We start from the raw sequence: 13,543 nt of genomic DNA, 5'->3' as shown, positions 1-13,543 counted from the left end.
ATCCAAGAACAAAGGATAAACCTGGGAGCAAGATTTATCCCTGGAACTCAGAAGAGTTGTACATACTTACCAAAGAGCTGAATTTGGCTCTGGTGGGGAGTTAAAAGGAATACTAAAGGAGCAGTTTTTGAGCTGGGAAAATTAGTAACGGTATGCTCCCTCCCTCCCTCCCCCATGGTATGGTATACACTAACTAAAACATATAGATCTATCTAGGTTATTATACCACAAGCGTTACTGTGGTATCTGAGTTCTGGTGGTTCCTAAATTAGTAGTTACATGAAATACTATTAGCATTAATGACAATGTGGCTGCAGAAAAAATAGTAACTTGCAAGAAAGAGGCACTCACTTCCTGTACTGCACTGGGGATCTTGAGGTGATGAAGGGACGCAAGAGGGTCTGCACCCGGCCCTCCCAGCACCATACTGTGGGGTAGTAAGTTTCTGTCACTACAGGACAATGTTCTTGGAGAAAGCGGCTGAAGCTCTCACTGCCAGTCACCAACTGAGGTTTCTAGGGAGAGAGACCACAGTCAGGTATGCAGCATCCATGAACAAAACTCGGGCAAGGCTGTTTCATTCTCTACCAGTGAGCTGATTTATTTTTGTAATTAATTTTTGCTTTCATTTTAAAAACCTAAGTACTTTGAAAAGCACCAGCAAAAAACAAAGAACAACACTATTGATTCTAAACATTATGGATTCATGAGATGTTTCTAAAACAGGTTATTAAAGTACTTATACTCTCATGAAAAATAGTGTACACTGGCACAATGCCTTCCATCAAAGGATGGAAAGCACTTAGCAAATATGACCTATGTCTCAAAACAAGCTTGTGTAATAGGCAGATATTATTTCCCGCATTTCACAGATGGGGAAATAAAGAAACACAAAGCTTAATCAACACACCCTTTGTACAGGAAGTTTGAGGTCTGTAGGAGCGCTGGTGTTGACAAGTTGCTAGTATTTTAAACATGATGTTACTTAGTCCTCTCTAGCTTCTCAGCAGTAGCGCAACAGTGGGAAATTTGAAGAAAAATGCTAGACACAGCCTAAAGCCCAGCCAGCAATAGGACCAAATTCTCCTGGCACCCAGTCTTTTGCCTTAACCACAAGGCCATCCTTCCTTTGGTGGAAAAGCCTCTGTGTATATTCCCAGTAATGATATACACTGTTTCCTGTACTTTCTCAACAGATGAAACATCAGGCCAAATCCTTATCTGATGTAAATTACACCAGATAAGAATCTGGCTCATTGCAACCAAATTTTTTGAGTCTGTAATGTGGGGTCCACCCCACACAAGCCCTGACCATGTTAATGTGGGACTGGTGAGGTCAATTAACCTTAGATGCTGTATCTGGAGAGGAACCCGGGCTTGATAGGGCCCAGGGCCGGCTCCAGGCACCAGCCGAGCAAGGTGGTGCTTGGGGCGGCAGCTTGTAGGAGGCGGCATTCCGCCCAATCCTAGGGCGGCACGGCCGCTTTTTTTGTTTGTTTTTTGTTGTTGTTCCGCTCCGGCCGCCCTGTAGGGGGCAGTGGCGTGGAGGACGGGAGTGCCCTGCAGCAAGCCCGGCAGGGCAGCCCGCGTCCTTCCCTCCCAGCCGACCGGAGTGGTGAGGAGCCCTCCCGGCAGGGGGCACGGCGGGAGGGGCCGCGTGGCAGCGCCCCGCTGAAGCCCTGGCCGCCCCCCTTCTCTCTCTCCTCCTGCTCCCCCTCCCCTTCCCCCCGCTAGCCAGGGCACATCTGCGGGGCAGGGAGTCCCCCTGCACCCTGGCTCTGGCCGCGCCGCAGGTTTTTTTTTTTTTTTTGCTTTGCTATTCTGGCCGCCAGGTTTTTTTTTGCTTGGGGCGGCCAGAAAGCCAGAGCCGGCCCTGATAGGGCCTAATAGCAGACAAAGCCCAGCTGGGGGCCGAGCTGGGCTAATAGTATAAAGCCAGGAAGTGAGAGCAGAAAGGGGCTGTAGGGAGGAGGTCTGTAGTCACTCTCTAGAGCAGTGGTTCCCAAACTTTAACAACTTGTGACCAGGGCCGGCTCTAACTTTTTTGACGCCCCAAACAAAAGAAAAAGAGCGCTGTCCCGCTGTAACACCCCCCCCCAGCACCGCGCTGCCCCGCCGAAACACCCCCACCCAGCGCCACACCGCGCCGTTGAAACACCACCCCCATCGCCGCCACGCCCCACCGAAACACACACCCCCAGCGCCGCGCCGCCGAAATACACCCCCCGGCGCCGCACCGCTGAAACACCCCCCTGAGCGCCGGGCCGCTGAAACACCCCCCCCCAGCGCCATGCCGCCAAAACACCCCCCCCAGCGCCATGCCACGCCGCCGAAACACAAACAACACCCCCCCCCGAGCACCACCCGGCCAAAACAAAAACAACAACAACAACAAAAAACCCGGAGCGCCCCCCGCCACCCCAAGATTGGCTGCCCCTTACAAGGTGCTGCCCCAAGCACGTGCTTGGTCGGCTGGTGCCTGGAGCCGGCCCTACTTGTGACCAGGGCCGGCTCCAGGCATCAGCTAAAGAAGCAGGTGCTTGGGGCGGCCAATACCAAGGGGCGGCACGCTGGCCGCTTTTGGGGTGGCACGTCCGGGTCTTCGGCAGCAATTCAGCAGCAGGTCCCTCAGTCCCTTGGAGCGAAGGACCTGCCGCAGAATTGCCGCCGAAGAGTGGAGTGGTGCGATCGTGCTGCCGCGGCTTTTTTTTTTTTGCCACTTGGGAGGGCAGAAAACCTGGAGCCGGCCCTGCTTGTGACTCCCTTTCATGAAAATATCAGATCTCGTGAACCTCCTCCTAAAATTAATATTTCCAGGGATTTTCTCCCTTACCTGAGTATAAATTATAGAAGCAGTGATCTTGGAAATAATTTGTTTTTTTTATGACACACTTATTACACACTATTTATTATTACATTATTATTTATCATTACATTCATAATTTTATTACATTATGAAAACGGCAACACTCTTCCAAGATTTCACTTCTGTAGCCCATATCACTTCGATTAAGCCTCCTACATGTTTCATCAAGGAGTACCAGACGTGAAACAGCATGAAGGTATTTAAGAAGCCAATGCAAATAAAGAGTTCCTCCCACAAGCATTCGGGTCTTGAGCAGTCCAGGTAAACAATGCATGACTACAACAAAGCTTAAACTTGTTCTGCCAGGAAATAATGGTCACGGGGCTCGGGCTACCGGCCCCGGCGCCTGGGGTCCCTAGGGATGGCTCTGTCCGCCATTACAGAATTTTTTTCTGAGGACCCCTGATAACATTTTGTGAACCCCAGTTTGGGACCCACTAGAAGGAAAGGGAGTTAGCCAGGGGCAAGGAGGGGAGCTGGCGGGAGAGTAAGCCCTGGGGTCCCGTCCTGGACTAGGCAGTCTCACAAGAAGTCTAGAGGGGGTGAAGTAGCCACAGGGAAGCTCTGCTGATAAACCCAGAGACAGGCAAGGCGATACAGAGGTGGGGTAGGAAAGAGGAGGGAAACAACAACTGAGGCCTTGGCTACACTTGCAGATGTACAGCTCTGTGAGTTAAACCTGACTTCGTGCAGCTGAGTAGGGAAAGCGCTGCAGTCTGTCCACACTGACAGCTGCCCAGCGCACTGTCGTGGCCACATTTGCGGCAATTGCAGCGCTATTGGGAGCGGTACATTATGGGCAGCTATCCCACAGAGCATCTTTTCCCATTCTGGCGCTGTGGGTTGTGGGAAGGGGGCGTGGGTGCGGGGGATTCTGGGTCCTGTCCCAATGCCCCGTGATGCATCGCTTCGCATCCCAGAAATCCCTTTGTTTCCGTCCACCTTTGGCGCCATCTTTCAACGGTTTCTGTGCAGCGCGATCTGTCTGCGGGAAATGGAGTCCGAACTGCTGAGGCGTATGCTGACGAGTCTCGCCAGCACGTCATGTTTGGCTGTCGAACTATTCCTTAAGATCCAAAGTGAGAGTGAGGGTGAGGAGTCCGACGATGCTATCGAGCCACGTAACGCGTACGACACGAAATTGCTTGTGGCATTCACGGACATGCTCAGCACCGTGGAACGCCACTTTTGGGCTCGGGAAACAAGCATCGAGTGGTGGGATCACATCGTCATGGAAGTCTGGGATGACGAGCAGTGGCTGCAGAACTTTCAGATGAGAAAAGCCACTTTCATGGGACTGTGTGAGGAGCTTGCCCCCACCCTGCGGCGCAAGGACACGAGATTGAGAGCTGCCCTGCCAGTGGAGAAGCGGGTGGCTATTGCAATCTGGAAGCTGGCAACTCCAGACAGCTACCGGTTGGTCGCAAACCAGTTTGGAGTGGGAAAGACGACCGTTGGAATCGTGTTGATGCAAGTTTGCAAGGCCATTAATCGCATCCTACTCAGAAGAACCGTGACTCTGGGTAACGTGCAGGAAATAGTGGATGGCTTTGCACAAATGGGGTTCCCTAACTGTGGAGGGGTGATAGATGGGACGCACATTCCTATTCTGGCACCACCCCACCTAGGATCCAAGTACGTTAATCGGAAGGGGTATTTCTCTATGGTTCTCCAGGCGCTTGTGGATCACCGTGGGCGTTTCATTGACATTAACACAGGCTGGCCTGGAAAGATGCATGACGCACGCATCTTTCGGAACACTTGGCTGTTCAGGAAGACGCAGGCCGGGACTTTTTTCCCAGAGCGGAAGATCACGGTAAGGGAAGTTGAAATGTCCATTGTGATCCTTGGAGATCCCGCTTACCCGTTAATGCTGTGGCTCATGAAACCCTACACAGGGAGCCTTGACAGCAGCAAGGAACGGTTCAACTACAGGCTGAGCCGGTGCCGAATGACTGTGGAGTGTGCCTTTGGCCGTTTAAAGGGCCGCTGGCGATCTCTGTATGGGAAGCTGGACTTGGCCGAAAACAGCATCCCGGCAGTTATATCCGCGTGCTGTGCCCTCCATAATATTTGTGAAGGGAAGGGTGAAAGCTTCACTCAGGCATGGACCTCCGAGGTTCAACACCTGGAGGCTGAATTTGCACAGTCAGAGAGCAGGGCTATTACAGGGGCCCAGCGCGGGGCTGCAAGGATTAGGGATGCCTTGAGGGAGCAATTTGAGGCTGAAAACCAGCAGTTATATCTGGTGCCCTGCACGGGAGTGAAGTGCAGTAGTTCCAATCTTTAGGAATCAGTGTCTGCTTAGCAGACAAGCAGACTTGCAGTGCCTGTTTATTTCCTGGGCTAAGGAGTCTTTTACTTTATGCAATAATAAAGAATGTTTTCAAAGCCAAAGAATCCATTTATTGAAAAGAAAAAAAAATTATTTATTGAAAAGAAACAAGGGGGTGGAGTGGGGAACAGTACAATCACAGATTCGCATATGTCCTGTCTGGTGTGCTGTGCAGTGAGTGCTGCACTTCAGGACAGCTATACTGCATGGTGATGGGGGTTGAGTGCAGAGGGTAAGGGTCATGGTTTTCAGGGCTGGGTGGTGAAGATACTGGTGTTGGAGGCAGCGGGTGGTGTGAAGAACATGGAAGTTGGGGAAAGTGAGTTGGAGGTGACAGTGGGGCACAACGGAAAGAGTTTTGGGACAAGGGCTGTTGGGGGGGGTGGCGTTTGCATTTGCGGTACTGCTCCTCTTTCTGCATGGCTACCAGCTCCTGGATAGCATCTGCTTGGCGCTCCAGGATGCTTATGAGCCTATCAGTGCTTTGTTGCCGGTGCGCGGTGCTTTGCCGCCGGTGCACTGCGTTTTCCTGACGGATCTTGCTTTCTCTCTCCGTCCAGTTCTGTGCTTTCTCATTCTCTTTAATAGATTGCCGCATCACTTCTTGCAGCATGTCTTCTTTGCTTTTTCGCGGTCTCTTCCTGAGTCTTTGCAGTCTCTGAGCAGGCAATAAGAGGGACGGCTGAGGTCTCAAGGTTGATGCAGCTGTATAGGCAAAATGCAACATTTAACAGAGGCAGCATTGTTTATACCAGACAGAGTAATGATTCCCCCTGCACTTAAGGAGTAGAAAACACACAGGGTCTAAACAATAGCATAATTTTCCTGTCCGAAACAGCACACATATCCCACGGGAGCCTCAAAATGGTGAGTAAGGGGTACTGATTGTTTCAGGGCTGCACTGTCCTCTGGGTTTCTGTGCCTTGGGGAGAGCCAACCGCTTCAGGGGGCACCTACACTGAATACTGTCCCAACATTTTCCACAGGAGTTCGTCCTGGACGATATCTCGCTGCTGAGGGTGACTTGGGAAGCAAGGGAGGGTCTTCTACTGCAATGCGGCTTCCGCCCTGGCCCATATGCAGCTTGCCTGTGTGCAGCAATGGTCCCCCCGCCCCTCACGGCACAGTGGCGCGGACACGTTAGCCTGGCTGGGACAATGACCACGGTGGCTCTCCCGATAAACCTGCGCAAGCGCATTGCACACGTTCTGGATGAGACATTCGAGGAGATTACCGAGGCTGATTACCACGATGTGATAAACCACATCAATGCACTATTCCGCATCTAGGCATGCATGCCTAACCCTCCTCTCCCACAGAGCCCGCACCAAAAAAATTCCTTCCCGAAAAAAAAAACCGCTTACCGGGAACCTGCTCTTCTGTTTGTCCTCCACCAAGTACCGGCCGCTGCGACTGGCTACCTTCCTCCTGGCTCGAGAAGAGCTCCTGGCTGCATGGCTCCAGGGATTCTGGGGTGTCTCCATCCGGCCCACCACCATCACTCCCGTTTTCCTCCTCCTCCTCCTCCCCCCCCCACCAGCTCTGAAGTGTCCATGGTGGTGCTCGGAGTGGAGGTGGAGTTAACCCCAAGTATCGCATCCAGCTCTTTGTAGAATCGGCAGGTCGCGGGGGGAGCACCCGAGCGGCCGTTTGCGTCGCGGGCTTTGCGGTAGGCACTCCGCAGCTCCTTCACTTTAATCCTGCACTGCAGGGCGTCCCGGTCATGGTCCCTTTCCATCATGTCCTTTGATACCTTCCCGAAGGTATCGTAATTCCTACGGCTGGAGCGCAGCTGGGACTGTACAGCTTCCTCCCCCCAAACACTGATGAGGTCCAGCAACTCGCCATTGCTCCATGCTGGGGCTCGCTTGGCGCGTGGAGGCATGGTCACCTGGAAAGATTCGCTGATAGCACTCCACGCCACGCCGGGCTGAGCAAACAGGAAGGGGATTTTTAAAATTCCCGGGGAATGTAAAGGGTCGGTCACATGGTTGGTTACCTGAGGCCAGGGCAGTAGAGTTTGAACTGATGACCAGAGTGGCTAGAACAGGCATTGTGGGATACTGCTGAATAATTCTGGAGGCCATTCACAGCGCATTGGGCGGCCACACTGGCGCCGCAGCGCTGCAGCGGCAGCGCAATACTCGCCATTCCTCTCGGAGAGGTGGAGTACATGCAGCGCTGCAACCACAGAGATACAGCGCTGCAAATGCCTTGCCAGTGTGGACGGGGAGTGAGTTGCAGCGCTGGGGGAGCCTTTACAGCGCTGCAACTCGCAAGTGTAGCCAAGGCCTGAGACTGAGCAGGTCTGGATTGCTAGTCAGAGGGTCCCTGGACTGGATTAGCAGGAGGGCCTGGCTTCCCCTACTAGCCACTGGGAAGTGGTGCAGGACCTAGAGGTGCAATGGAAGACCCTATGACAGCTTGTCTGGTGTGACTGTGTTACCATGGAAACAGGAGTAGGGACTATAAAGTGACCTGGTCAGAAGGCTGATTTAAAAGGGAGCACCCCAATTCAGACAGAGGGCTGACCAAGAGAAGTGCCAGATGGGGTAAAAAATTAAAAACCAGACCCAGCCACAAGGAGGTGCATCTGTGGTGAGTGAACCCCTTCAGGGTTAATTATTTGTGAAAGGCAGGGAGGGAAAGATAGAAGTATCTGAGCTGCATATGAAAGTATGTATATCTAGCTAATGACAATGCAGGGAACAGAAAAATTGTACAGAGGAGAAAGATAAATTACTTTCTTTGGCACAATGTTAGTAAATGTTTAGAGCGGACAACAGATGGTTTAGAAGGGGGAGAATTTTCTTAATTTCTCCTTCCAACACTCCTTGTACCCAAAGTCTGTCTACTGAAACTGACAAAAGGGTGCTGTCAGGACAATTTTCTCACCATCCCCCTGCCCACCCCCAGAAAAATTGGATATGAAAAAATAGACTTAATAAAACTAAAAATCCCGTACATCAGTATGTGTAAACAAATGAGCATTCCCCCGGCAGTGTGTGCAACCCAAACAAAGGAGCACCCTTCTAGTGCAGGCGACAGTGACATTGACTGGAAGCCGCCTAGAAAGTGAAATCAGCGCGGCTTTGCTTTTATTTGTCCAAAGGTGAAAGAAACTTCAGACGCGAGGAAAGGGGGCGAGTGCTGAAGTGTCTGCGGTTTGCAAACTCCTCTCGGCTTTAGCGAGCTAGTGGCGATTTGTATCAGAGCCGAAGACATTTGCCTTTTTTAAAAAGCGTTTTAACCTGACGGTGACCCTAGTGTAACGCTGTCAGAGCATCGTCTGTTCTCTACCCCCAGAACCATCCTACCGCCTGTCTCCACTCACCTTGGCGATGCTACTGAGGTAATAGCAGGCGAAGGCGGCGCTGAAGCCCAGCACCAGGGACAAGCCCACACCGGAACCGAAGAGCCCCGCCGGCACCTGGATCTCCAGGTACAGGGACAGCTCCCGGGTCAGGACCTGCAGATCGGTCTCCAGCAGCCTCATAGCAGCAAAGGCAGCTCCGGACGGCGGGATGCGGCACACACACGGGGAGGGGGAAGCGCCCGGTGATGCAGGGCTGGGAACCGGCGCATACACCCTAGGGGAGCTCGGGGGGAAGGAGCCCGGCAGCTGACTCCGTCCTGCTGCTTCCCCGGGATCCAGACGGTGCCGAATCTGCTGCAGCCAGCGGAACGTTCCGGGGCCGCCCCAGCAGCAGCGGCGCTTCCTCTTCTTGCGGCTGCCCAGCCTGCTCCGCCCCTGTCCCTCCCCTCCGGTTGTCCAAGGCCGGGCCCGTGCGCTCGGGCGGAGATTACCGCAGTGGGGGACAGGGCGAGACAGCTGTGACAAGGCGCAAGAGCCACACCCGGGCAGGCGGCTAGAGAGGCAGGGATGTGGCGGTGGGGTGGGGGTGGGGAGATCTGCATGCAGGAGGATCCTGCCGCCCTCTAGTTGGTGATGGGGGTGGGGGAATCAGGCTTGTTGCAGGGTGGGCTCAAGGCCATGCTTCCAAAGCGCTTTGGCTCACTACCAGGTGGGAGCGATGGTGTAGCAAGGGCTCCCCTGCATGTCAGATGTCCTTACATGCTTTGATAACGCACAGGGAGTGGCCATTGGCCCCCCAGAGACTGAGGTGTGCACAGGAAGAGTGATCTGAGCAGGATGAGTTTCTTCTATGGGCCATTGTGAGAGTTTAGTGTCCTTGATGGGCCATCAATACATAGCTGTCTTGCACCAATGTAAATTCTATCTGCTGGGTGTTACCCAGGAATACAACACATGTATAAGATACCTGTACATCGCCAATATTCATAACTTCCGATACAAAGATGATACATGCATATAAACAGGATAATCATAGTTAGCAAATCATAACTTTTCCATTGACACCTTGTGATATACTTTGTACAAGGTTAGTTGCAATTGCATAACGGTTGTAGAAACAATGATAAAAATGGTCATATTCAATCATACAGCACCACACATGCTGAGCCAGCTCTCTACAGACAATAGTTTGGGAATCACTGCTCTTGCAGAACAAGTCCATTCAAGGCCGAGGCTTCCACCTTTTCGCTTTCATGACCAATGTCTCATTTTCATTCAATCACTTTGTGAACCACAGTTCTTCAGACAGACCTAAAGCGCCTCCCTTTCAGTGAGAACAGAGACCCAGGCAAGGTTGGAATTTAAAATTAATGTGTCAGTTGTCAAAATACCAAAAAATACTAATTATTATTATTATTTAAGCATGTGTATATTCAGACAGTAATAGTAACTAGTAATCTCTCACTTATACAGGGCCATACATTGGCAAGAGGGCTGAACTGATTTTGTAAGATTTAAAAACATGAATCTTCATGGGCCACTTCATGTTGAATGTGTGTCAAAATGTGTGTTAACTACTTATGCTAAACAGTCTGTTCCTTCTTTTTTTTAGCTGTGACACACTGGGTATGATCACACTGCAATTAAAAACCTGTGGCTGGCCCGTGCCAGCTGACTTGGACTTGTGGGGCTCAGGCTAAGGGACTGTTTAATTGCAGTACAGATGTTTGGGCTTGGACTCTAGAACCCTGCAAAGTGGGGTAGGTGTGCCAGTAGCTATTCTTCCTACAGTGTTTCTTTGTATGTAGCCAACTTAAGTCTTCTAGTAATTCTCTGATATCTTCTCAGAGATAAGATAAGTAAAAAGTGATTTTGTTCCTATGTACCCAATTCCAAGAGACACTGGAGTTGTAAATGTGGGTGGGGAGGAACCTGGTGTGAACTTTGTTTATAGCTTTTTCAAAGGAGCACAGTCCAAAATTCCAAAGATACTTGCTATATTTACAATGCTCTTTGCCCTCCATTCCTTAGATATCTTATTGGATCAACCTAGCTTTAATGGATTGAGAGGGAAGCCACAGATTTTTCTTTGATTTTGTATGCTTGTCTCTAAACCAGGTTATTCAAACAGATTACTCAACCTATTGTTTATCTAGTCTTCTTTGTAACTAGTTGCTTTGTAAAAGTAATTAAAAGAGACCTCACTAGGGTTCTCTGCTATTTTTGCTGCAAGTGGTTATGTGATGATGGGGGGCTTTGGGGAGAATTATTGGGTTTTTGGATTAGAGAAGGTCTCCGGTTACAAAAATAATAATCTTGTGGGTGGAGGGAGCCTAGCTAATTCCTTTAGTACTAGTTTCTTTTTTCAGAGTAAAATCAGGTGGCTATTGGAGCTGAGAGACCGTCTTGAAGAAAGAGGCTGGTGGGAAGCAGCAGTCTGAGAAGGGAGAGCTGGAACAGTGACAGGAGAATCAGGGTGTCTGGAAAAGGAGGAGTTGAAGTGACAGCCTGAGTAGGGGGGGGAATTTGAGAGGCAGCTTTGGCATGATCTGTAGTCATAGCTGCCAATGGACAGGCCAGCTGGCCGCAGCGGGTAATTGAAGAGACTTGTGGGAAGAATTGCTTACAAAATGAAGAAGTGAGAAGAGTCTAGTGAGGAAGAGGGACTGAGGAAGAACAGCAAGAGACTGCCCAAAAAAAGGATCTGAGAGCAAATGGTTTGCAGCACGACAGGAATTTTGCAAGTTCTTTGCTCTCACTGCAATTCTGAATGGGCCACCAAATTGCTTTAAATTAAAAGAGGGTGCTTTTCTGCTTGTCCTTTAAGTCTTGTTTACCCTGGAAGGTACTCAGGGTATGTCTACATGGGGATAAAAATCCCCATGACACAGCTGGCCTGGGTCAGCTGACTTGGGCTTGTGACGCTCAAGCTCCGGGGCTGAAAAATTGCTGTGTAGATATTTGGGCTTGGGCTGGATCCTGAGCTCTGGGACCTTGCGAAGGTAGAGGACAAATTACATTCAGCATCATGTGAGCTAATTGTCATTAAACCTAGCTTAGGCCACCGTTTAATCATTTTAGGTGACATGATGCTGAACACTATTTGTACTGGTTTGTGCATCGTGTCTGGTCTCTGCATCGTGTCATTTAACATAATTGTTCACAACCATGTTAAAACGTGGTACAATTCTGTGGCATATTCCAGGCTGATATCAGCCATGTTTGCCTGAAGTGCCCCCACTCTATTAGTAAATGTTGATCTTTCCGAGAAGGTTTGTGTTTGCTACTTCCTGAGGCAAATGCTAAGCTGCAGAAATGCTAAAATATTCCTTAATACTGTGGAACTTGCTGCAAAATCCACTGCTTGCCACAGGAATGTGATCAAAATGTCATTTCTAGCCCTTATAGTTGTGAAGATTCCTTCAAAAGGTGACCTGAGTACAAACCAATGCAGTGGTGCCTTCCTGAGTTTTCAGACAACATGAATCAATAATTCTGAGAAGTGTCAACTCCCCCATGAATTTGATAATTCTGAAACCCAAAGATCACAATTTGTGGCCTACTGACAATGTGAGACAGCATAAAATAAACTAAATTAGTATAAAAATAAACTACTGTATTGGGTATATTTCTCATATTCATCTCTAATCCAGTTAAAACTGCCATTTAAAAAATCTATCTGAAACTGCCATAAAACTTTGACAATTTTTACTAGACTGCCACAGAATCTAGGGACTTTCCGATAGAACGTGGGTTAAGTTTGCTATGGAGTACATCAGGGGTAGGCAACCTATGGCACGCGTGCCAAAGGCAGCACGTGAGCTGATTTTCAGTGGCACTCACGCTACTCGGGTCCTGGCCACCGGTCCGGGGGGCTCTGCATTTTAATTTAATTTTAAATGAAGCTTCTTAAACATTTTAAAAATCTTATTTACTTTACATACAACAATAGTTTAGTTACATATTATAGACTTATAGAAAGAGACCTTCTAAAAACGTTAAAATGTATTACTGGCACGCGAAACCTTAAATTAGAGTGAATAAATGAAGACTCAGCACACCACTTCTGAAAGGTTGCCGACCCCTGGAGTACATAGACCCTTGTCTATAGCTACAGTTGAGGTAACACTTCCATTTAAACTCCCCTATTTTCATTCCCTTATAAATATCACAATTTTTTGTCTGAAAAGTTGCATGCTTAAATTAAGCGTAGAAACAAAACATTTTATGGTGTTTTATAATACTTTTAGTTATTTAAAAAACATCTCAAAGCAAACAGTGAAATGCTGGCTTCATTGAAGTCAATGGTAGCTTGGCCATTGACATCAGTGGAGTCAGGATTTCACACAAGAAGATTTTTTTCCACCTAAAAAATGGTCTAGATTTCCTTTTGCATGATAACTATGAAAACTACTTATAAAACTTTTTGTGTAATCTTGAATGAGGTGTGTGTGTGTATATATATGTTAAGAGTATGCACAGTACATAACTCATAAAAATTCAGCAACATGCACTAAGGTGTGTGTCGTAGGGAATTTGTAGGAGCATTTTTTCATAAATGCATATCCAAATAACCACACCTGGTGTGTATGAAATCTAATACACTTATCTATTAAAACTTGCATTAATGTAATGTCAAGATTGAGACTTCAGTTGCTTATGTTAAAACATTAAAAAATTAAGATTATTGTGTATTCTTGGATTACTCAAAGTTCATCATTACTTTAACAGATAATTTCATAGCAACTAAGCCATTGTTTATCAGATATTATTTAGCATTTATATAGGCCCTGATCCAGGAAAGCTCTTATGCAAATACTTAACTTTGAGCACATGGCAATAACAGTTCTCAGGCACTTTAAGTACATGCTTAAATACCTTGCTGTACCTGGCCACTGATCTTACATCTTCAAAGTACTTCAGGAACACAAACTAATAGATCCTGACTTTACCCCTGTGAGTTATTATATCACTTTTAGAGATGGGGAAACAGATACAGAGAAGAACTGAGTTCCTGGATGCCAGT

General features: G+C 48.8%; 1 protein-coding gene across 2 annotated transcripts in view; it reads right to left on the bottom strand.

The window, feature by feature from the left end:
• ABHD3 (abhydrolase domain containing 3, phospholipase) overlaps window positions 1-8,697 on the bottom strand; it is a 36,150-nt gene extending 27,453 nt beyond the window's left edge. For both annotated transcript variants that reach the window (XM_065399621.1, XM_065399622.1), the window contains exons 1-2: window positions 8,536-8,697; window positions 352-515 (exon numbers count right to left, since the gene is read on the bottom strand). In XM_065399621.1, the coding sequence (XP_065255693.1) occupies window positions 352-515; window positions 8,536-8,697 (326 nt within the window). The remainder of the gene's footprint in view (window positions 1-351; window positions 516-8,535) is intronic.
• Window positions 8,698-13,543: the final 4,846 nt, after the last annotated feature.

The sequence above is a fragment of the Emys orbicularis genome, chromosome 2 (assembly GCF_028017835.1).
Source record: "Emys orbicularis isolate rEmyOrb1 chromosome 2, rEmyOrb1.hap1, whole genome shotgun sequence".
NCBI classification, from domain to species: Eukaryota; Metazoa; Chordata; order Testudines; family Emydidae; genus Emys; species Emys orbicularis.
Note: the sequence above shows the minus strand (reverse complement) of the source record. Positions and strands in the feature narration are given on the sequence as shown.